Below are 16,660 nucleotides of genomic sequence, written 5' to 3'. Positions count from 1 at the left end.
AACGATTGGAAGAATGTACGAGCCCAGAACGGTCATCATTTGAAGGATGTAATATTCCACAAATAATCTCCCATGTTTCTACTTTTCAAAGATGTTTTTGTTACTTTTATATCTATAATACTTTTGTTGTTATTAAAGAAATAAATGTGGTCATTTTCACTGGATCACCCTTTTCGAAAATTGGGCACGATTTGGGGACTCTGCCCCTCTTTCTTACACATAAACAGAAGATAAAATCTGTTATAGAATGAAAGGTTAAAAAGAAATCTTCACCATTATTTACTGCCGTACTGACTACATTATTAAAACAACGGGCACGCCACACAGTTCGTTGCTCTGACGAGTAGATACGTTTACCCTCGTCTAGGAATATTAATGCAGTGTTAGCAAATCTCTTACATTCAGAATCATTAATTGGCAATACGTTTTATTTGCTTTTTTATATTCATCTTCTTTGACAAGTAATCTTAAAATTAATAACTTGTCTCATTATACTTTTATTAAATATTAGCTTTGAATTCTTGAAACCAATGTCAAACAGAAAATGTCGAATATTTTTCTACGTCGAATAGCCTAGAATTTAACTTTTTCCAATGATAACCCCTGGAAATGGACGTAATAAAAAGTGTCTAACACAAACCGTTATCTCAGGAGAAAGAAGTTTTAATTAACTTAAGCTTATAAATACGTACCTAAGATCATAATCACTCGCCCAAGAAAAAAAAAAATGTATAATCAATATATCAATCGAGAAAGACTTAAACTAATCAAACTGATTACAAACAAATAATTGACTATTTATCGTTGCAAAGAGGCAAAATAAAGGTAGAAGTACGTGCATATTATTTTGCATTAATTATTTAACGAACTTGTGCGTTTTTTAAAAATATTTCAATCAATATCTTTTGGTAAATTTTCTGCTATCAAATTTATTGTATTCAACCTTATTTTAGTCATAGTTTTGGTTTATTATAATGCGTGATCCATTTAAAACGCACCAATCGCTATAACGTTTTAGGAAAGCGGAATCCCGAAAAAACCCACGAAGTGAACTATATGTTTTTTTTGTCTAGTTTTTTCACTATCTTCATTTTTTGCGGAGTTACGGCTAAAAACCGTAAAAAACTGAAAAGTGACGTTAACCCCGTTTCGATATCCCTAATATTAGTAGAGATATTTATGATCAAAGTTACATTTTTATCTATTCGTGATCGGTTTTCGATATTAATTTTCCACCACAAATATATGTTTTGGGAGGTCCTCTGACTGCAAAAAAATGTTATTTGCGACGCAAAGAACAAAAATAATAATAATTGAAGATTTTAAAAAATGTAGTGTAATGTAATGGTTGTGAGTGAATCAGGATAAATTTGTTTTATCATCAAATAAAAGCAATCATCACATCATTTTAATGCACCCCTGTATGCAAGACTTCTTGAGCTATGATTACGGTAAGAATATCTTGCGAGGGTGTTAGTCTAGTGATCAAGAGCGTGGCTTTGTAAGTGGGAGATCCCAAGTTCGAATCCCGCGGGTGCAGTCATTCACAATACTTAACGTATCATAACACTTTTTTAAATAAAATGTAGTCAAACGTTGGTCAAAGATATTGTTAACGTTATCATAGGTCAAGAAGTCTTGCATACAGGAGTACATTAACTTGATGCGATGGTTGCTTTTATTTGATGATAAAACAAATTTATTCTCCCACAACCATTACATTACACTACATTCTTTAAAATCTTCAATTAGTATTATTTTTGTTCTTTGCGTCAAAAATAACATTTTTTTGCAGTCAGAGGTCCTCCCCAAAACGTGTATTTCTGATGGAAAATTAATATCGAAAACCGTTCACGAATAAGATAAAATTGTAACTTTGATCTTAAATAACTCGACCAATATTAGGGATATCGAAACAGGGTTAACGTCATTTTTCACAGTTTTCTATGTAGTTTTTATAATCATTGTCAAAACCAGTGGTCTTTATGAAACCTTAATTAGGTTTTTAGCCGTAACTCCGCCAAAAATAAAGATACAGCATCGTGGGTAGAAAATTTGAAAACTAGACCAAAAAAACATATAGTGGGTTTTTTCGAAATTCCGCTTTCCTAAAAAGTTATTAGCGATTGGTGCGTTTTAAATGGATCACCCTGTATATCATATCATATTATACGTCATATATAATTTATATAATTACAATAATAACGCTAAAATGCCCTAAAGCCAAGGATGGAATTATGTCTAGATTCGGCATTGATGGATTACAACTTTGTTGAAATAATTAAGTTTCTGATCAGTATGAATAGCTTTTATTTAATGCAAAGTATTCTTATGAATACTTTTAATTGTGCCTTATAATATTATTTATCTGAATAATAAAAGTATACGTAGTTTTATATTATATATTTAACATCGAGTACTCATTATTCATGGAAAAGTAATTTAGTCATAGTAATTTGCCAACATTAAAGTTGGCCGCTGTCTTCAAATTATACAATAGCACAATGCTGTCAGTACATAAGTAGGTCGCCTTCAAGGGAGATCTAAAATCGGCGTTTTGAACTTAAGGTTGATAATCTTAAAATTCGCGTTTTTTATCAGCAATTATTTTTTATATTATTTATTTGAAGGTTTTCAAATATTATTTATTCATTTTTGGTTCAAAGTTTTATACACCTGTTACAAAAAAAAGAGAGTTTTGTTATTTGGCACAAATGCTATAAATCAAAAGAAATAATATGATGCAACTGAAAAGCAAGAAAAATGTACAGGGTGACCAGATTTATATGCTCCACCCCTTTTTTTTGTAAACAGCGGGAAATTTCGAAAAAATAGAAAACACGTATTTAATCATTTTTAGTCTAGTTTATTTTCAGTGACTGACCCATTTTTTTTAACCCCTGCATCTCGAGATACAGCATCCAACTTTTGTTTTTCTAATGGAACGTTATATTTTTTGTTGCATATTTTTACAGTATTTGAGCTCCTAAAAAAAACAAAAAAAATTTTTTGAAATCGGTTAGGTTTTTCAAAAGTTATGGTAATTTAAAATATGAAAAACAAATTTCAGTTTATTGTCAAAATTACGCTATCAACGGATAGGCAAGCCTAAACTCTGGACTCCCACGCTCTGTTTTGTAGCAGCACTTATGGTGGCGAAGTCAAGATCTAGGCAGGCTAGAGCTATTCGACGTTCAGGTTGTTTTTTTCTACAAACGTTTGGTGTGGAGTTTTAGGAAATCGAACTAATCGGCCCATACTTCTACAGAGAGAACTTAACTGGTGCAAGGTATCTTTTTTAAGAGACATTTTGCCAGTTCTGCTTGAAGATGTTCATCTACAACGTCGGCTAGATTTATATTGACAACAAGATGGTTACCCGGCACATAATGCGAGAGTTACCTGGACAGAAATTTCCATGAAAAGTGCTTAGGGACTCATTGTCGCATCCAATGGCCACCTCAATCTCCGGACTTAACCCCAATGGACTATTTTTTTGTGGGGATGTCTAAAAAATAAAGTGTACAGTAACCTTAATCCCGTGGCTTCAGTCGATGATCTGGAACGTCGAATAACTCTAGCCTGCCTAGATCTTGACTTCGCCACCATAAGTGCTGCTACAAAACAGAGCGTGGGAGTCCAGAGTTTAGGCTTGCCTATCCGTTGATTGTGCCCAGTTTGAACAGATTCTTTAAAAAAATAACGTAATTTTGATAATAAACTGAATTTTTTGTTTTCATATTTTAAATTACCATAACTTTTGAAAAACCTAACCGATTTCAAAATTTTTTTTAGGAGCTCAAATACTATAAAAATATGCACAAAAAAATATAACATTCCATTTGAAAAAACAAAGTTAGATGCTGTATCTCGAGATACAGGGGTTTAAAAAAATGGGTCAATCACTGTAAATAAACTAGACTAAAAATGATTAAATACGTGTTTTTTATTTTTTCGAAATTTTCCGCCGTTAAAAAAAAAGTGGGTGGAGCATGTAACTCTGGTCACCCTGTATAGCCCTTATACTTGAAAAAAAGAAACATATTCGTCTTCAGGAGACCTCAAATTCTTCCAGCCATAACTCAGATACACAAATTTGATTGCAATACTTCCTCGGTAAGGTATAAGAAAAAGTTAACCAAAAAAAAAACCCAAAAAGTGTGGGTTTTAATAATTTTGTGCGCCAAAACTCAATAAACATAAACTTAAACTTCCGTATCTCGCGTAACGATTTGTTTACATGTACAATTATTGCAAATTCTAGTCAGCTGATTCTCATTATATGTGCAAATGCATGCAGCGTTGTGTGTGGCTTTACAATCATAAGACAAACTCATCATAGCCTAGTTCCGTGTTTGTGTAAATATAGTGTGAAATATACACACCACCAATTTTCTTTAAGAATTTAACAATTTTATTAGAAAATTTTACAAACAAGCTGGGAAATGTGAAGAAATGATGCGTATGTGGGGGTGAAAGTTGATCAAATTCCACGAATTAGCTTTTACGAAAGTAATTTATAAAGTAATCGACTAATAGAAGTGGGGGTAATTTTGTAATTCAGGAAATAACATGTTCATGTCAGCCGAAAATGGCGTTTGAAGTTTCATCGCCTCTCCTAGAAACCCCGCCGAAAATTTACTTTCTCCGAAGAAAAATATTCTTATAATAAGTCCACAGGGTTTTATATGCGAGTAACGTGTTTAGGAAGAGTCAAAGCTGTCAAGTTAATCGAATCACTTTGACGGATAGGTTCCTCTTAGGTCATCATAGTACCATTTCAACGAAATATTAACAGTGAACATCCTGCGATTTGTCATTTTTTAAGTTATTAGTAACTGTAAAAATATAGTCCGGTTAATTTATAAGTGAATTTAGTAATTACGCACTAATTTCTTATTAAGAATTTTATTAATGTTTTAAGTGAAGTGGGCTTTCGTTTAATGAAGTGAGGATTGATTAGTAAGTGAGAGATCACCGCAGTTCGATTCCAGCAAGTAGCAATTTTTTTTTTTTTTTTTTTTTGGAGAAAAAAATGTTAATAGTAAAGTACATGTTTCCATCCCTGTCTACGATACCTAATTAGTAATTGGACGCCTGAAAAATAGGCGATTACACTTAACTAGCTTAAAAACATTAACTTATATAAATAATTTGTAAGCTAGCCAAAAATTTATTAAAAACTTTTGATGGAAATTAAATTATAATTATTAACATTTAATAATTTGTTTTGTTTTTTTTAAACCAATTAGTTATTTCGGTAATTAAAATAGGTTTGGTACATGCACAAGTGCGTGTCTTTTCTAATAATTAATAATTTATATTATTATTTTAATAAAATAATAGTTTATTTCGGATAAAATTTTTGCATTACTATTTCTTAAGTTAGCTAACCAAATATTACAAAAATATTTGTAAAGTTTACTATTACAATCTTCTACAAAAACAAATAATAAAAACTTTATTGGAGTTCGAAATTGAGCAAATTTAATTGAATCAAGCGATTATTAAATTGAACAGCTATTTTTGTTTTTCACTTTAAAAGTGTATTAAATTTTGTGTATTAAAATTTGAATTTATCACTCTCTATTCTTTTAATTGCAGTAACCTGTGAAATTTATTAAGAAATCCTTCAATTGAAGTACTTCAAATCTTTTTTTAAATTTTATATTGTAGTAAAAAAAATACTCATTTATTTCCAAAAGCGTCTACACGGAAGCTTAGGAGAGCTCACAGTTAGAGGAGAGATTGCTCATTTGCATATTTTAAAAAAAAAATGTTCAAAGGGTTTAAAAATTAACTGTGCGCCAAAAAGAAAATTGCACCAGCTAAAAAAAAAAGAGTTAAAAATTAATTATCTAAATTTGGGAAAGATGAAACTATTAAAGATGTTTTAACAACGAGCTACGTTATCGCGGTTAACATTCTCTAAAACGTCATGACTCGAATTAGGTAGTATTTGTTGTCCTCTAAAGGTATCTCAGGCTTACTGAAGTGCAATTAAATTGTTTGCCGATTGAGAGGAACGTAGCTAAAGATAATTTAGTCCTATTGCTTGACCCACTAAAGTCTATCTTCGTACTACTAGTCATGTACCCATGAATGGAGTCAGTATTTTAAATAACCTTATATAGTCTAAAGCTATTTAATACCAGATTTTATTTTATTTTATAATTTTTTAAATATTTGTATATTATCACTTATCACTTCTTCAAATTTCACCTTTTTGACTTCATGTTGCCACAAGTTTCCGATAAAAAAGGTGTATTTTGTACTGCCAATACTTGAAATAGAAAAACAAAGTGGATTTGAATGAAGAATATTTTAAGAATGTTGATAGCTTATCGCTTAAGAAGGAACAGAATGAGGCTTCAGTACAGCACAATACACCACAACTTTGCGGGTCTAGCTAGGCTACTGAGGTTCCAGTATAGAAATACAAGACAGCTTTGCGGGTCTAGCAAGGCTACTGAGGATCCAGTACAGCAATACGCCACAGCTTTGAGGGTCTAGCTAGGCTACTGAGGGTCTAGTATAGCAATACACCACAACTTTGCTGGTCTAACTAGGCTACTGAGGGCCCAGTACAGAAATATACCACAGCTTTGTGGGACTAGCTAGGCTACTGAGGTTCCAGTATAGAAATACAACACAGCTTTGCGGGTCTAGCTAGGCTACTGAGGGTCCAGTATAGCAATATACCACAGCTTTGTGGGACTAGCTAGGCTACTGAGGGTCCAGTATAGCAATACACCACAACTTTGCGGGTCTAGCTAGGCTACTGAGGGCCCAGTACAGCAATATACCACAGCTTTGTGGGACTAGCTAGGCTACTGAGGTTCCAGTATAGAAATACAACACAGCTTTGCGGGTCTAGCTAGGCTACTGAGGGTCCAGTATAGCAATACACCACAACTTTGCTGGTCTAACTAGGCTACTGAGGTTCCATTATAGCACAGCTTTGAGGGTATAACTAGACTACTGAGGTTCCATTAAAGCAATATACCACAGCTTTGAGGGTGAAGCATTTGATTGCTCGGCTATAGTCTAGAAAATTTTAATGTTTTTACTTCTATTAGTACAATATAAATTAAATTTACAATAAGCTCTAATTCCCTCCCAAATATTAATTCAAATAGTAATTTAATATAAAATAATTATAAAATACGGAAATTCACGAAAATATGTGACCACGCAAACAACTTTGTAGTAACTTGTATATTCACAAATGAGATGTTGAACCTCAAGATAGCCAGTACAACCTTGTAAAATGTTTTAGATAAAAGTGATAACCATTTTTTAAAATTAAAGTCGTCAATGAGAAGAATTGGATTAAGTTGATTTCCAAAACTTATTCATATGTTCATAAGACTTCCTGTAAAGTCCCGTTTCCGCTTTTCCTGATATTGCTCTTACTCGCGGGACATTGGCTAGACATTTCATAATAAATATTATGCAGATTTTAGTAGAATCGTACAATATCTAAAATACCATTTTTTTTTTTTTTTTTTTTTTTAAGGGAGCCAAATATCAAGGCTCATAAAACAAAATATTCTGGATAAATACTTTCAAATGAATGTAAGTATCTTAAATTTAAGTGGTGTTTAAATTTTAAATCTGTACGTAGAGCAATGAATATGCCAAATTGTAGAGAAAATTGTAGGAGCCTTTTCCGAGAAATTCTCAAAAGACTGAAAAATTGTGTAACTTTCAGATTGTCGATTTTAACCAAAGGCTTACTGCCAGATCCGTTAGTGGAAACCAAAACTATTAGAAGTGGCTACTATTTTTTTTTTTTCCTTTATAGAATTATGCTAGCCACAAACTAACTCTCAAACTCAGGGGGATCCACAAAACGGAAAAAACAAAATTATGGATCTTTATCATGATTGTAAAAAAAAATAAAAGTAAAATAATTACAGTAATGTTCCCGGTCGGGAGGCCGATAGCGCACTGTAAAAGGCCCCCGGGCGACAATGACCTCAAATATTGAGGTGCCTCAAATTTAAAATAAATAAATAGTTAAACTGCAATATAATTGGTCAATTAAATTGGCACTTCGAATTAGTTGAGTGTGGAATAAAAAATTTATTTAGAGGTCATTCATTTTCTATTTTAAAACTAAAGTTATCAGATTGAGGTATTTTTGTTCTCTAAAGAACTGAAAGAGAAATTATTAAGAAGAAAAATTACAGAATTTAACTTTTTCTTACTATAATTCTAAAAGCTCTTACTTTTAAAAGTTTTTCGAACCTTGAATTTTTATCAAATATTATTAAAATCACTACATCCGGGGCTCCGATTTTATTCAAATAATAATATTTTTTTTTCAGAAGTTAAGTTTTATTATTAATACACACAGAGTAGAATATTTAATTTACAGAAATAGCATAAATTTTAGCTACTTAAATTGAATTTAAAATTAGAAAAATTTGGAATAAATATAAAACCTACTACATTGTAGTATAAACTTTACAGAAAAATCAGTTAAACAATTTTTTTTTTTTTTAGAAAATCTCGAAAAAAAAAATTAAATAAATAAAAAACCCGAAAAATCGACCATAATAAAGTTGGCACTACCCGATTACTTATTTCGACCTAAACCTTTATACCTAAGTACCTACCCTAGTGGCACCTATACGAAATGGACAAATTTAAACACATTCTCTGCGATTTTCCGTTTCTCAATTTTGGGGAAAAAAAAATACAATTGCTGCAAAATAATCAGTGCTATCTTAATCAGTGTAAAAGATAGTAAAATTGGTTACCTAATAAAATAAAATAAAAAGATTATAGGTTACAGTGGAAGCGAGATTTGTTGACATAGATGGGCCCCCGTAGCTGCTTGTTTACACTTCTGCCTACGCACTACGGAGACTGCAAAATAATACTTTATTGAAGTGTAAAATAGTGAAGGGAAAGTGCGAGATACAAGTTTACCAGATCCAGAATTTTTTTGATTCTTTTAATGGCTTAAAAAAAAACTATACAATTTATTTAGGGTTCATTTATTTTGATTTAATTTCATGTAATACAATTCTATTCGAGTCTTATTTTATAAGTGGAGAAGTTAACGTTAAGCTTAAAGTGTGAACATACCGATTTCATTTTTTATTATTATTATTATTATTTTTGCTTATTTATTGCGATCTTTTGGATTGGCCTGAGCTGGCTGTAAGTGGCCTTTTTTTGGCTTGAATGACTGCTTTAAATTGAAAATTCAATTTGAAGATAGACGTTGAATTAGATCTCCTACCTGGCGGAGCAGTATCCATCGGTTCATACCGGTGTCAGAGTGCTGGCTGAAGCTTGTCTGGCGAGTTGCGACACGCCCTGTGTCCGCGACATGACTGGAGCTTGGCCAGACAAATAGAGCGCAGGTCCCCCTATAGTGGAGCGCCTACTACCTACCCCCTTGGATATGTCAATAGGGGGTAAGGTGCTCCCTTCCCGATAGTGCGCCCTAAAACAGTGTGTTCGCCCCCGCAGCGTCCGCAAAGTGGGCGCCCCACGATTCACTCCAGCCATAGCTCCCCCCCCCTTCCGGCCACAGGACCTGTCCTGTTCAAACTCGTCTCTCTTCTGGCCCAGCTATAACTCACAGTCTCTTCATCACCACTTCAAAAAAGCCTTTACCTCCCTATTTTTTTTTTTTTTTTTTTACCCTCTTACATTAGCTCTTCTAAAGTTTCTATCAATTTTTTTTTTGTGGAGAGAGGGGGGAGAGGTTATTTTACCGGTAAAACAAAATATTGAACTGATGCTGTAATCTTAGTTAAGTATCTGCTATGAATTTCAATAATCTGTCAAACCAAAATACAAAAATTAAGTTATCTGTCTCGCCTCGATGTAGGCAATTTTTGGAATTAACATTGGACTGGCACCTGTCCACTTCAACAACTATCCTTTTCCTTGTCCAGATCTAGTGCTCTACCTAGGCTCTAAACAGGGTGAACCAGTAAGTAATGTCCAAAGGCCTACTATGTGTAGTACATCTAAAGTAGACTTCAAAGACGTATTGGCCAACTTCATATTTTCCACTGTTCTTGAGTGACCTCACTTTAAATTTGTTTTTCTAAAATCATTACTTTTTTGCCATAAAAATGTTATTACTCAGAAATTTTTAGTCCAAATTCGATTCTAATGACACGGTTAGAAAGACAAGATAAATTTTCTAAAAACTGATACCATTTCGAAGCATAAGTTATTCTCCAAACAGCTTCAATCTTTCTCCGAATACTGGGAAAATAAAAGAAATCGAAATTTTTAAGAAAACTCATTAGGCCCTTATGTGATCATTATCAGACCTAGGTGCTGGCACTTTTCACAATCAACTTTCGAAAGGTATACAATGCATTGGGGTTATGTTAAAAATTGATGCAGAAATCTGTGATTAATTGCAAAAAAGTAGGCCTCAAAACATCGTCGGCATTATGAAAGGAATTCACCTACCATAAGAATATAATTAATCGGAATCATCAAATCCAGTACGATTTTTTGCTAACGTGTAATTTAATAATTAATTTATTTAAGAACTATATTCAAAAATATAAAATTTACATTAAAAATAATAGAATAAAATAAAAAAAAAGAAAATGGTATATGAGTTTAAATGAGCGTTAGGTACCAATTTCGAAAGAAAGGAGTTTCGTTTAACGAGTTTAAATCTTTCTTTTGTTAATTAGAAAAATATGCTAAATATGTGAATAAAACTCAGATTTTCTTGAACTGCACAATAAACTTTTGGAACTAGGAGGTTGAGAAGAGCTAATGAATAAGCCGAGAACAGGAGGTTGTGGAGAGCTAATGAATAAGCCGAGAACAGGAGGTTGTGGAGAGCTAATGAATAAGCCAAAAAATTATTACTCGCTCTAATCCTCAAATTAAATAATGGTGGATGGAATACTTCACTGCCTGTACACCTCCACAATTGTCTTAGCGTTCGGAACACGCCTATCTGGAAATCATCTAGAATACTCCCGCCTAGCTTCTCCACTATTCCAATCTATGTATAACATATCGCGATATTCGAATACGTTGGCATAATGATAGCAAAATTTCAACACATGTGTTTATTTAATTATATTGTGACAGAAAAATGCTCATGGTCCAAGAACCGTCTGAGGGTTGTCTCTACTTAGATTTTACTCGGCGGGACGGGACCCACGCCCCACGGCACTGCAGCCACCAAGAGGCTTGTTGTGCCTTCCCTTGAGTCTAGTAGGTGAAACCTCCCCTTCTGAGAAGGTAGAGGGCATTCCCTACCAGTTCCTTCTGCGCTACAATCTCCCCTGGTCTCAAGGTATCAAAGATTTCGTAGCGCAGTCTCTCGAGTGCAACGCAATCGAATAGCAGATGAGAGGCCGTTTCTTCCTCTTTCTGGCACAATCTGCACATCGGTTCCGAGCTAATAAGCCCTACCCTGTGCAGGTGTTTCCTGAACCTTCGGTGCCCTGTGAATAGGCCTGTAATCAGAGTGATCTGATTCCTGCCCAAACCTAGAGTCACTTTGGTTCTTTGTTGGGTCTCTACTTATCTCCACCCTTATTATATGATCGAAGATTACAAAGAACAAATAAATTTTAATAAGCTACAAAAGAAACAAAGAAAGTCTCATTACTAAGGAACGGATTTTTATGTATTTAAAAATGCCAAATATTTAATTAAAATATGCATTTATTTTCGTCAATTATGTGGAAAATATGTGATTTTCTTAAAATATTTTCTGGAATATTTAAGTAAAATGGACATTTTTTTTATGAAAATGGATTTTTTGGGGGGGGGGGGCAAGTTATAATTATTTATACAAGAAAAGAACATTTTTACAATTTATAATAATTTATTAGGAACAAAATAATTTGTTTTTACAAGTTATAATGATTTATACAACAAAGAACATTTGGAGTGGGATACATACTCCAACATACCTGGGCTCCACCCTACCTTGCTGGGCAAGGTGCAGTATGTGGAAGCCCGAAGGAATCGCGTGCCGACCCAGCTCGAGTGGTTAAAAGAAGAGAGAAGGTTAAAATGATGAGGGGCGCTAATGACCTCAGCAATCGATGCGCCCCCAAAAAAAAAAAAAAAAAAAAAAAAAAAAAGAACATTTTTACTATTTATAAAAAGATGGGTTAAATTTTCAATTTTGGAAACTTCACTCTTCGAAATTGTTTGCAACCACATGAAATTTCAAATGTTGGAACGTAAAGTGACGACGATCTGGGCGTAAGATGGACTTGTAACGACTAAAAGATCGTTCAACATCTACAGATGTTATAGGTGCCTTGCTGAAAGAAGTTATCTCGTTGGTTGTAAAGGGTACACGATGTTCTGAGGTGACTTCTGTTCCACTGATAATATCAGAAATCTGGCAGATGGTCTCCCACCCTTTGTTCTTGCTCAGTACTTCCACCAGTTTTGATCTGATCAGATCTCCCTTACTCCCAGGTATTCCTTCCACCTTTTCGATGACTTTTTTAACGTTGGACACGTTTTCTGTCAGTCGAACATTTTGGGATTCAAGTTGGGTAATGGCTTGTGCAAGAAATACGCAATTGTCAGAAATGAATGCAAGGTCGTTCCTTAAATTAGGTTTCTCGAATAAAGACTTGGCTGTATTTATCGCTACTGCTTCGTCTTCGAGATGTGAAAGGACATTCTTGATTTTATTGTAGTTTTCATAGTAATACTGAGCTGCTTCCAGCCAAGTACCCCATCTTGTCAATATTGGTTCTGGTGGAAGGCACAAGTCTGGATAGAGATCTTTTAGCATTTTAATGCGACTTGGTGCTTTTAAGAACACTTTTTTAACCGAGGAGATTAAGGAATCTACGTCACTGAACAAAGATCGGACAGTTTCTGCTACTCGATGCAAGGCATGAGCAATACACGTCACATGAATTTTTTTTTTTTTTTTTTTTTTTTTTTTGGCGCATCAACAGCTGAGGTCATTAGCGCCCGGAGCTTTTTCCAGTGCACTGCCGGCCTCCGGACAGTGTTCTCTCGTTACAGACAACACTGTCCATCACCGGACAGTGAGCTGTAAGAAGCTCCTAGGAAGAGAAAATCTAAGGGTCAGCTGCTGGATTCGAACCCGGGACCTCCGCGTGGGAGTCCAGTATGCTAACCTCATAGCTAATCCCTTCCCTTACGTCACATGAATTATCTTAGGATAAAATACCTGAATAGATTGCCCAGCCTTGATCATGTTGGGGGCAGCATCAGAGAGAAACAAAAGAACTTTTTCGTTCAAAACTCCACTGGGCCATAGGATATGCATTGAGGCATCGAAGAATCGTGAAATGGTGGAATGATTCTGTTCCTGTCAACCACCTCCCAATTATGAAAATATGCCCAAAATGAAAAATATGAAAAAATATGTACATATTTTGATTAAATATGTAGAAATATTTATTTATTTTAATCAAATATGTATAAATATGCGATAACATCCAAATATGTGGAAATATGTGAAATAAAAGTAGACTCAAACGGCTTAAAAAATGTCAGTATGAATACTTCTAGTTGAAAAACGTCTGTAAATTGCCCAGAAAAAAATATGTAAATACATACGAATCCGTTCCCTACTCATTACAGACAAAAGCAGAAAAATGAAATAAATAAAACAAAATATTCTTAACTATAATGAACATAATTATAATAATAAATCATATTTAAGGCAACTTAATATTTAATTTACTTACGGTATATAGAGATATAGACACATAAGGTGATACAGATACAACTAATAATAGATAAATGAGTGTAATAATTAAATTCCTTCACCAGTTCGTATCTATATGCCCATGCCGCTTTACAATAGTTCACCAACATTTGCCATTTAAATAGTCCAAAAACTCCAGTTCTTTAAACAATTTTTCAGTTTGATAAGAAGTTTCATTATCTATGTATAATAATTGCTGAAACCATTTCTACCTGAAGGATGCGTTTTTAATACTTCTTTCATTTTGTAGATAAACTGCTAATTATGCAATTCCTTTATACGTAGTTAATAAATGAGGCGCCACGATAGCCAAGCGGTTAGAGGCGAGACCTGTAATGCTAATATGTATGAGTGTGGTTACTGGGTTCGATTCCCCCGGTCCTAGGCCTTGGATTTTATTTAATGGTTAATTGGTAGTTGGACGTAAAGCTCGCCTGAAAAAATAGGCAATTACTTTACTTTACTTTACTTACTTTAGTTCAAAAATGCTAAGTAACCTGCTTATTTTCTCCTGACCTTTTGATTCAACTAAAAAAACAAGTAGAAAAAATGTGCACTCTTGCTGAAAAGCGATATTTGTTCAAATTATATCCCGTGATCATGAAGATGAAGTCAGATAGATGACCGATACTCCACGAAAACCCTCTGACCACTGAATAACATTACAATTTTACTAAATTTGGGAATATTTATGGATATTATTTTAATTTTTCTATGCGGAACGCAAGATCTGAATTAACGGAGCTGAAACGTACCACAGGACACAGTTGGCCTAACGTATTCCATCACTAACTCTTATCGCCAAATCTTCAAATCATTTTTTGAACAAGCGCTTTCACTCGAACAACCAATTAGCTTCTTCCAGCTCCGCTATAACACCGATTCATCGCTGGAGTTCCTCTAAGAAGTTTTGTTGCTACTCTCCTTTATACCTTAGATCTATCATTCCATCCGGCAACAATCCTCAAGATGGATAATCAATGTGAACCATGGTAAATGTAAATATCTTCCAACTATCCTTTCTCTATGAAGCTCCAAGTGCTATTGAGAGAGTTAGCTGCCTTTTTACTAAATAAAGTTAACTACAAATCGTAGTTCAGATTTTTATTAATCTAATATCCAAGTATTACATCATCCTATTTGCTTGTAACCAATAGGCAGCAGTAAATGTAATAAAGTCAAAAATAAGTAAACCAAATTTGTGTATATAAAAGTTAATAGGTTTGTCTAGCAGAATTCTGTAGATCGCTGTTAGGTGAGTATTGAAGAAAAGGAGCGGTTATGTTATTAAACCGAAATGCACTTAGAGCTGTTTGCATGTTTAGACAGGTGAATAAAATATGCAGCGAGGCAGCTACGTCATTTCAGCTATATTCCATTCCTCCATTTCTAAGACCTACTAACTCAAGTCAGGTAAAACTTTTTCTCACTTGGTTCTTTTTATCTTTGTAAAAATTTCTTTTAGGCAAAGTATGAGTGGTCCAAAGTGTACGGATTAGTTTAGCGCCTTTGCACATATTTTACGGAATGAGAATTATGATTAATTATGAGTGGTACGTAATAAAACTTGTCGCAGGAGTTAGAATTATAGTACAACTTAGTAAGGATAAAAGATGGAATAAAATAATCCAATCTGGAATTGGGGGCCTCCATAAATTAGTAAGAATACGAGGTCTGTAAATTAAGTAATGAGACTGCTTTTTTTTAAAAAAATTTTTATTCAAAAAGAATTACAATTCTATATTGTCACCTTCAAAATAACTTCCTTCTGGCGCTGGAGACGTTTCTTCCACTCCTCATAGCAGTGCTCGAACTCCGATACTGGAATAGCCTTGAGCTGGTCGGTTACAGCCAATTGAATGTTTTCGACTGTCCAAAATGAGTTCCCTTGAGGTGATTTTTCAACTTCGGGAAGAGAAAAAAAGTCACAAGGACTCAAGTCAGGAGCCACAGGAATGTTTTTACTGGCCAAAGACACGTTTATTGAAATTGCCTTGTGACAAGGAGGATGCCGATTTGTTTTTTCGATATCCACGGAATTGTCCACAAAGACGATTTCTACCTCAAGATCAAACGGTTAATCAAACACTTTTACCGAGAGGTTCTTGAAAAAAAAACTTCGAAAAAGGGTCATTCGTGTGAGACCAAACATCAAGAACAAGTGGGTGTCGCATCACGATAATGCTACTTGTCACACTGTAATTTCAATAAACCAGAGTTTTTGGCCAGTAAAAACATTCCTGTGGCTCCTTCAGCCTCCTTATTCGCCTGACTTGAGTCTTTGTGACTTTTTTTCTCTTCCCGAAATTGAAAAATCACCTCAAGGGAACTCATTTTGGGACAGTCGAAAACATTCATGTAGACCACTCTGCGGATATATTGTGCACCTCATAGGCATTGCTGAAATCAGCCTTGTCTCAACTTGTGTAGAAGAATCTTCCTTAAGTAGAGTAACGTTCTGTGGCTATCGTGGTAGCCTTTCTCAGCACCACTTTCGTTCTACCAAGTAAGATCTTTGGAATACTTCATCCCCCTGTTTCCAGTACAAAGAAAGGCCTTTGTGTTACCCATTTTCCAAATGATTTCCTGACAAATTTATAAAAAAAAAAATGCCACCCACCAAAGAAGGTTCAGAGTTCAGAGAGCATCGACAAGGTTCTTAGTCTATCCTATCGGCTTTCTATACCTGGAATTGGCCCCGGAAAACCACCAATCTTACACTATTATAGCACGCCAGTCCTTACAGATTTCTGTGGCATTTGTTTGCGATCTTCCAGTAGACAAAGGTTTTAGGGCGGCCTAAAAAGGTCTAAAAACAGTTAGCGGTCTTTTACTGACGGGAGTACTTTCGAGAGAAATCCTCCATGTAGATATCCGCCACGACACTGGCAACCATCCATGAAGGCCACGTTCATCACGATTGTCCAAATCCATGTC

General features: G+C 34.4%; 1 protein-coding gene across 7 annotated transcripts in view; it reads right to left on the bottom strand.

The window, feature by feature from the left end:
• Window positions 1-16,660, bottom strand: part of Ca-alpha1D (Ca[2+]-channel protein alpha[[1]] subunit D) — a 438,304-nt gene that overhangs the window by 372,453 nt on the left and 49,191 nt on the right. For 2 of the 7 annotated variants that reach the window (XM_074138314.1, XM_074138320.1), the window contains exon 1: window positions 9,257-10,501. The exons of 1 other annotated variant lie outside the window; for it this stretch is intronic. In XM_074138314.1, the coding sequence (XP_073994415.1) occupies window positions 9,257-9,275 (19 nt within the window). In that variant the 5' untranslated portion in view covers window positions 9,276-10,501. Of the gene's footprint in view, window positions 1-9,256; window positions 10,515-16,660 lie in introns of those variants that run through there. 4 more of the 7 variants (XR_012461446.1, XM_074138321.1, XM_074138315.1 and 1 more) reach the window with 4 other exon arrangements.

This window comes from Rhodnius prolixus, unplaced genomic scaffold, assembly GCF_049639745.1.
Source record: "Rhodnius prolixus isolate KJV_2025 unplaced genomic scaffold, Rpr scaffold_11, whole genome shotgun sequence".
NCBI lineage: Eukaryota > Metazoa > Arthropoda > Insecta > Hemiptera > Reduviidae > Rhodnius > Rhodnius prolixus.
The sequence above is the reverse complement of the archived record's forward strand: the minus strand, read 5'-3'. Positions and strand labels throughout refer to the sequence as shown.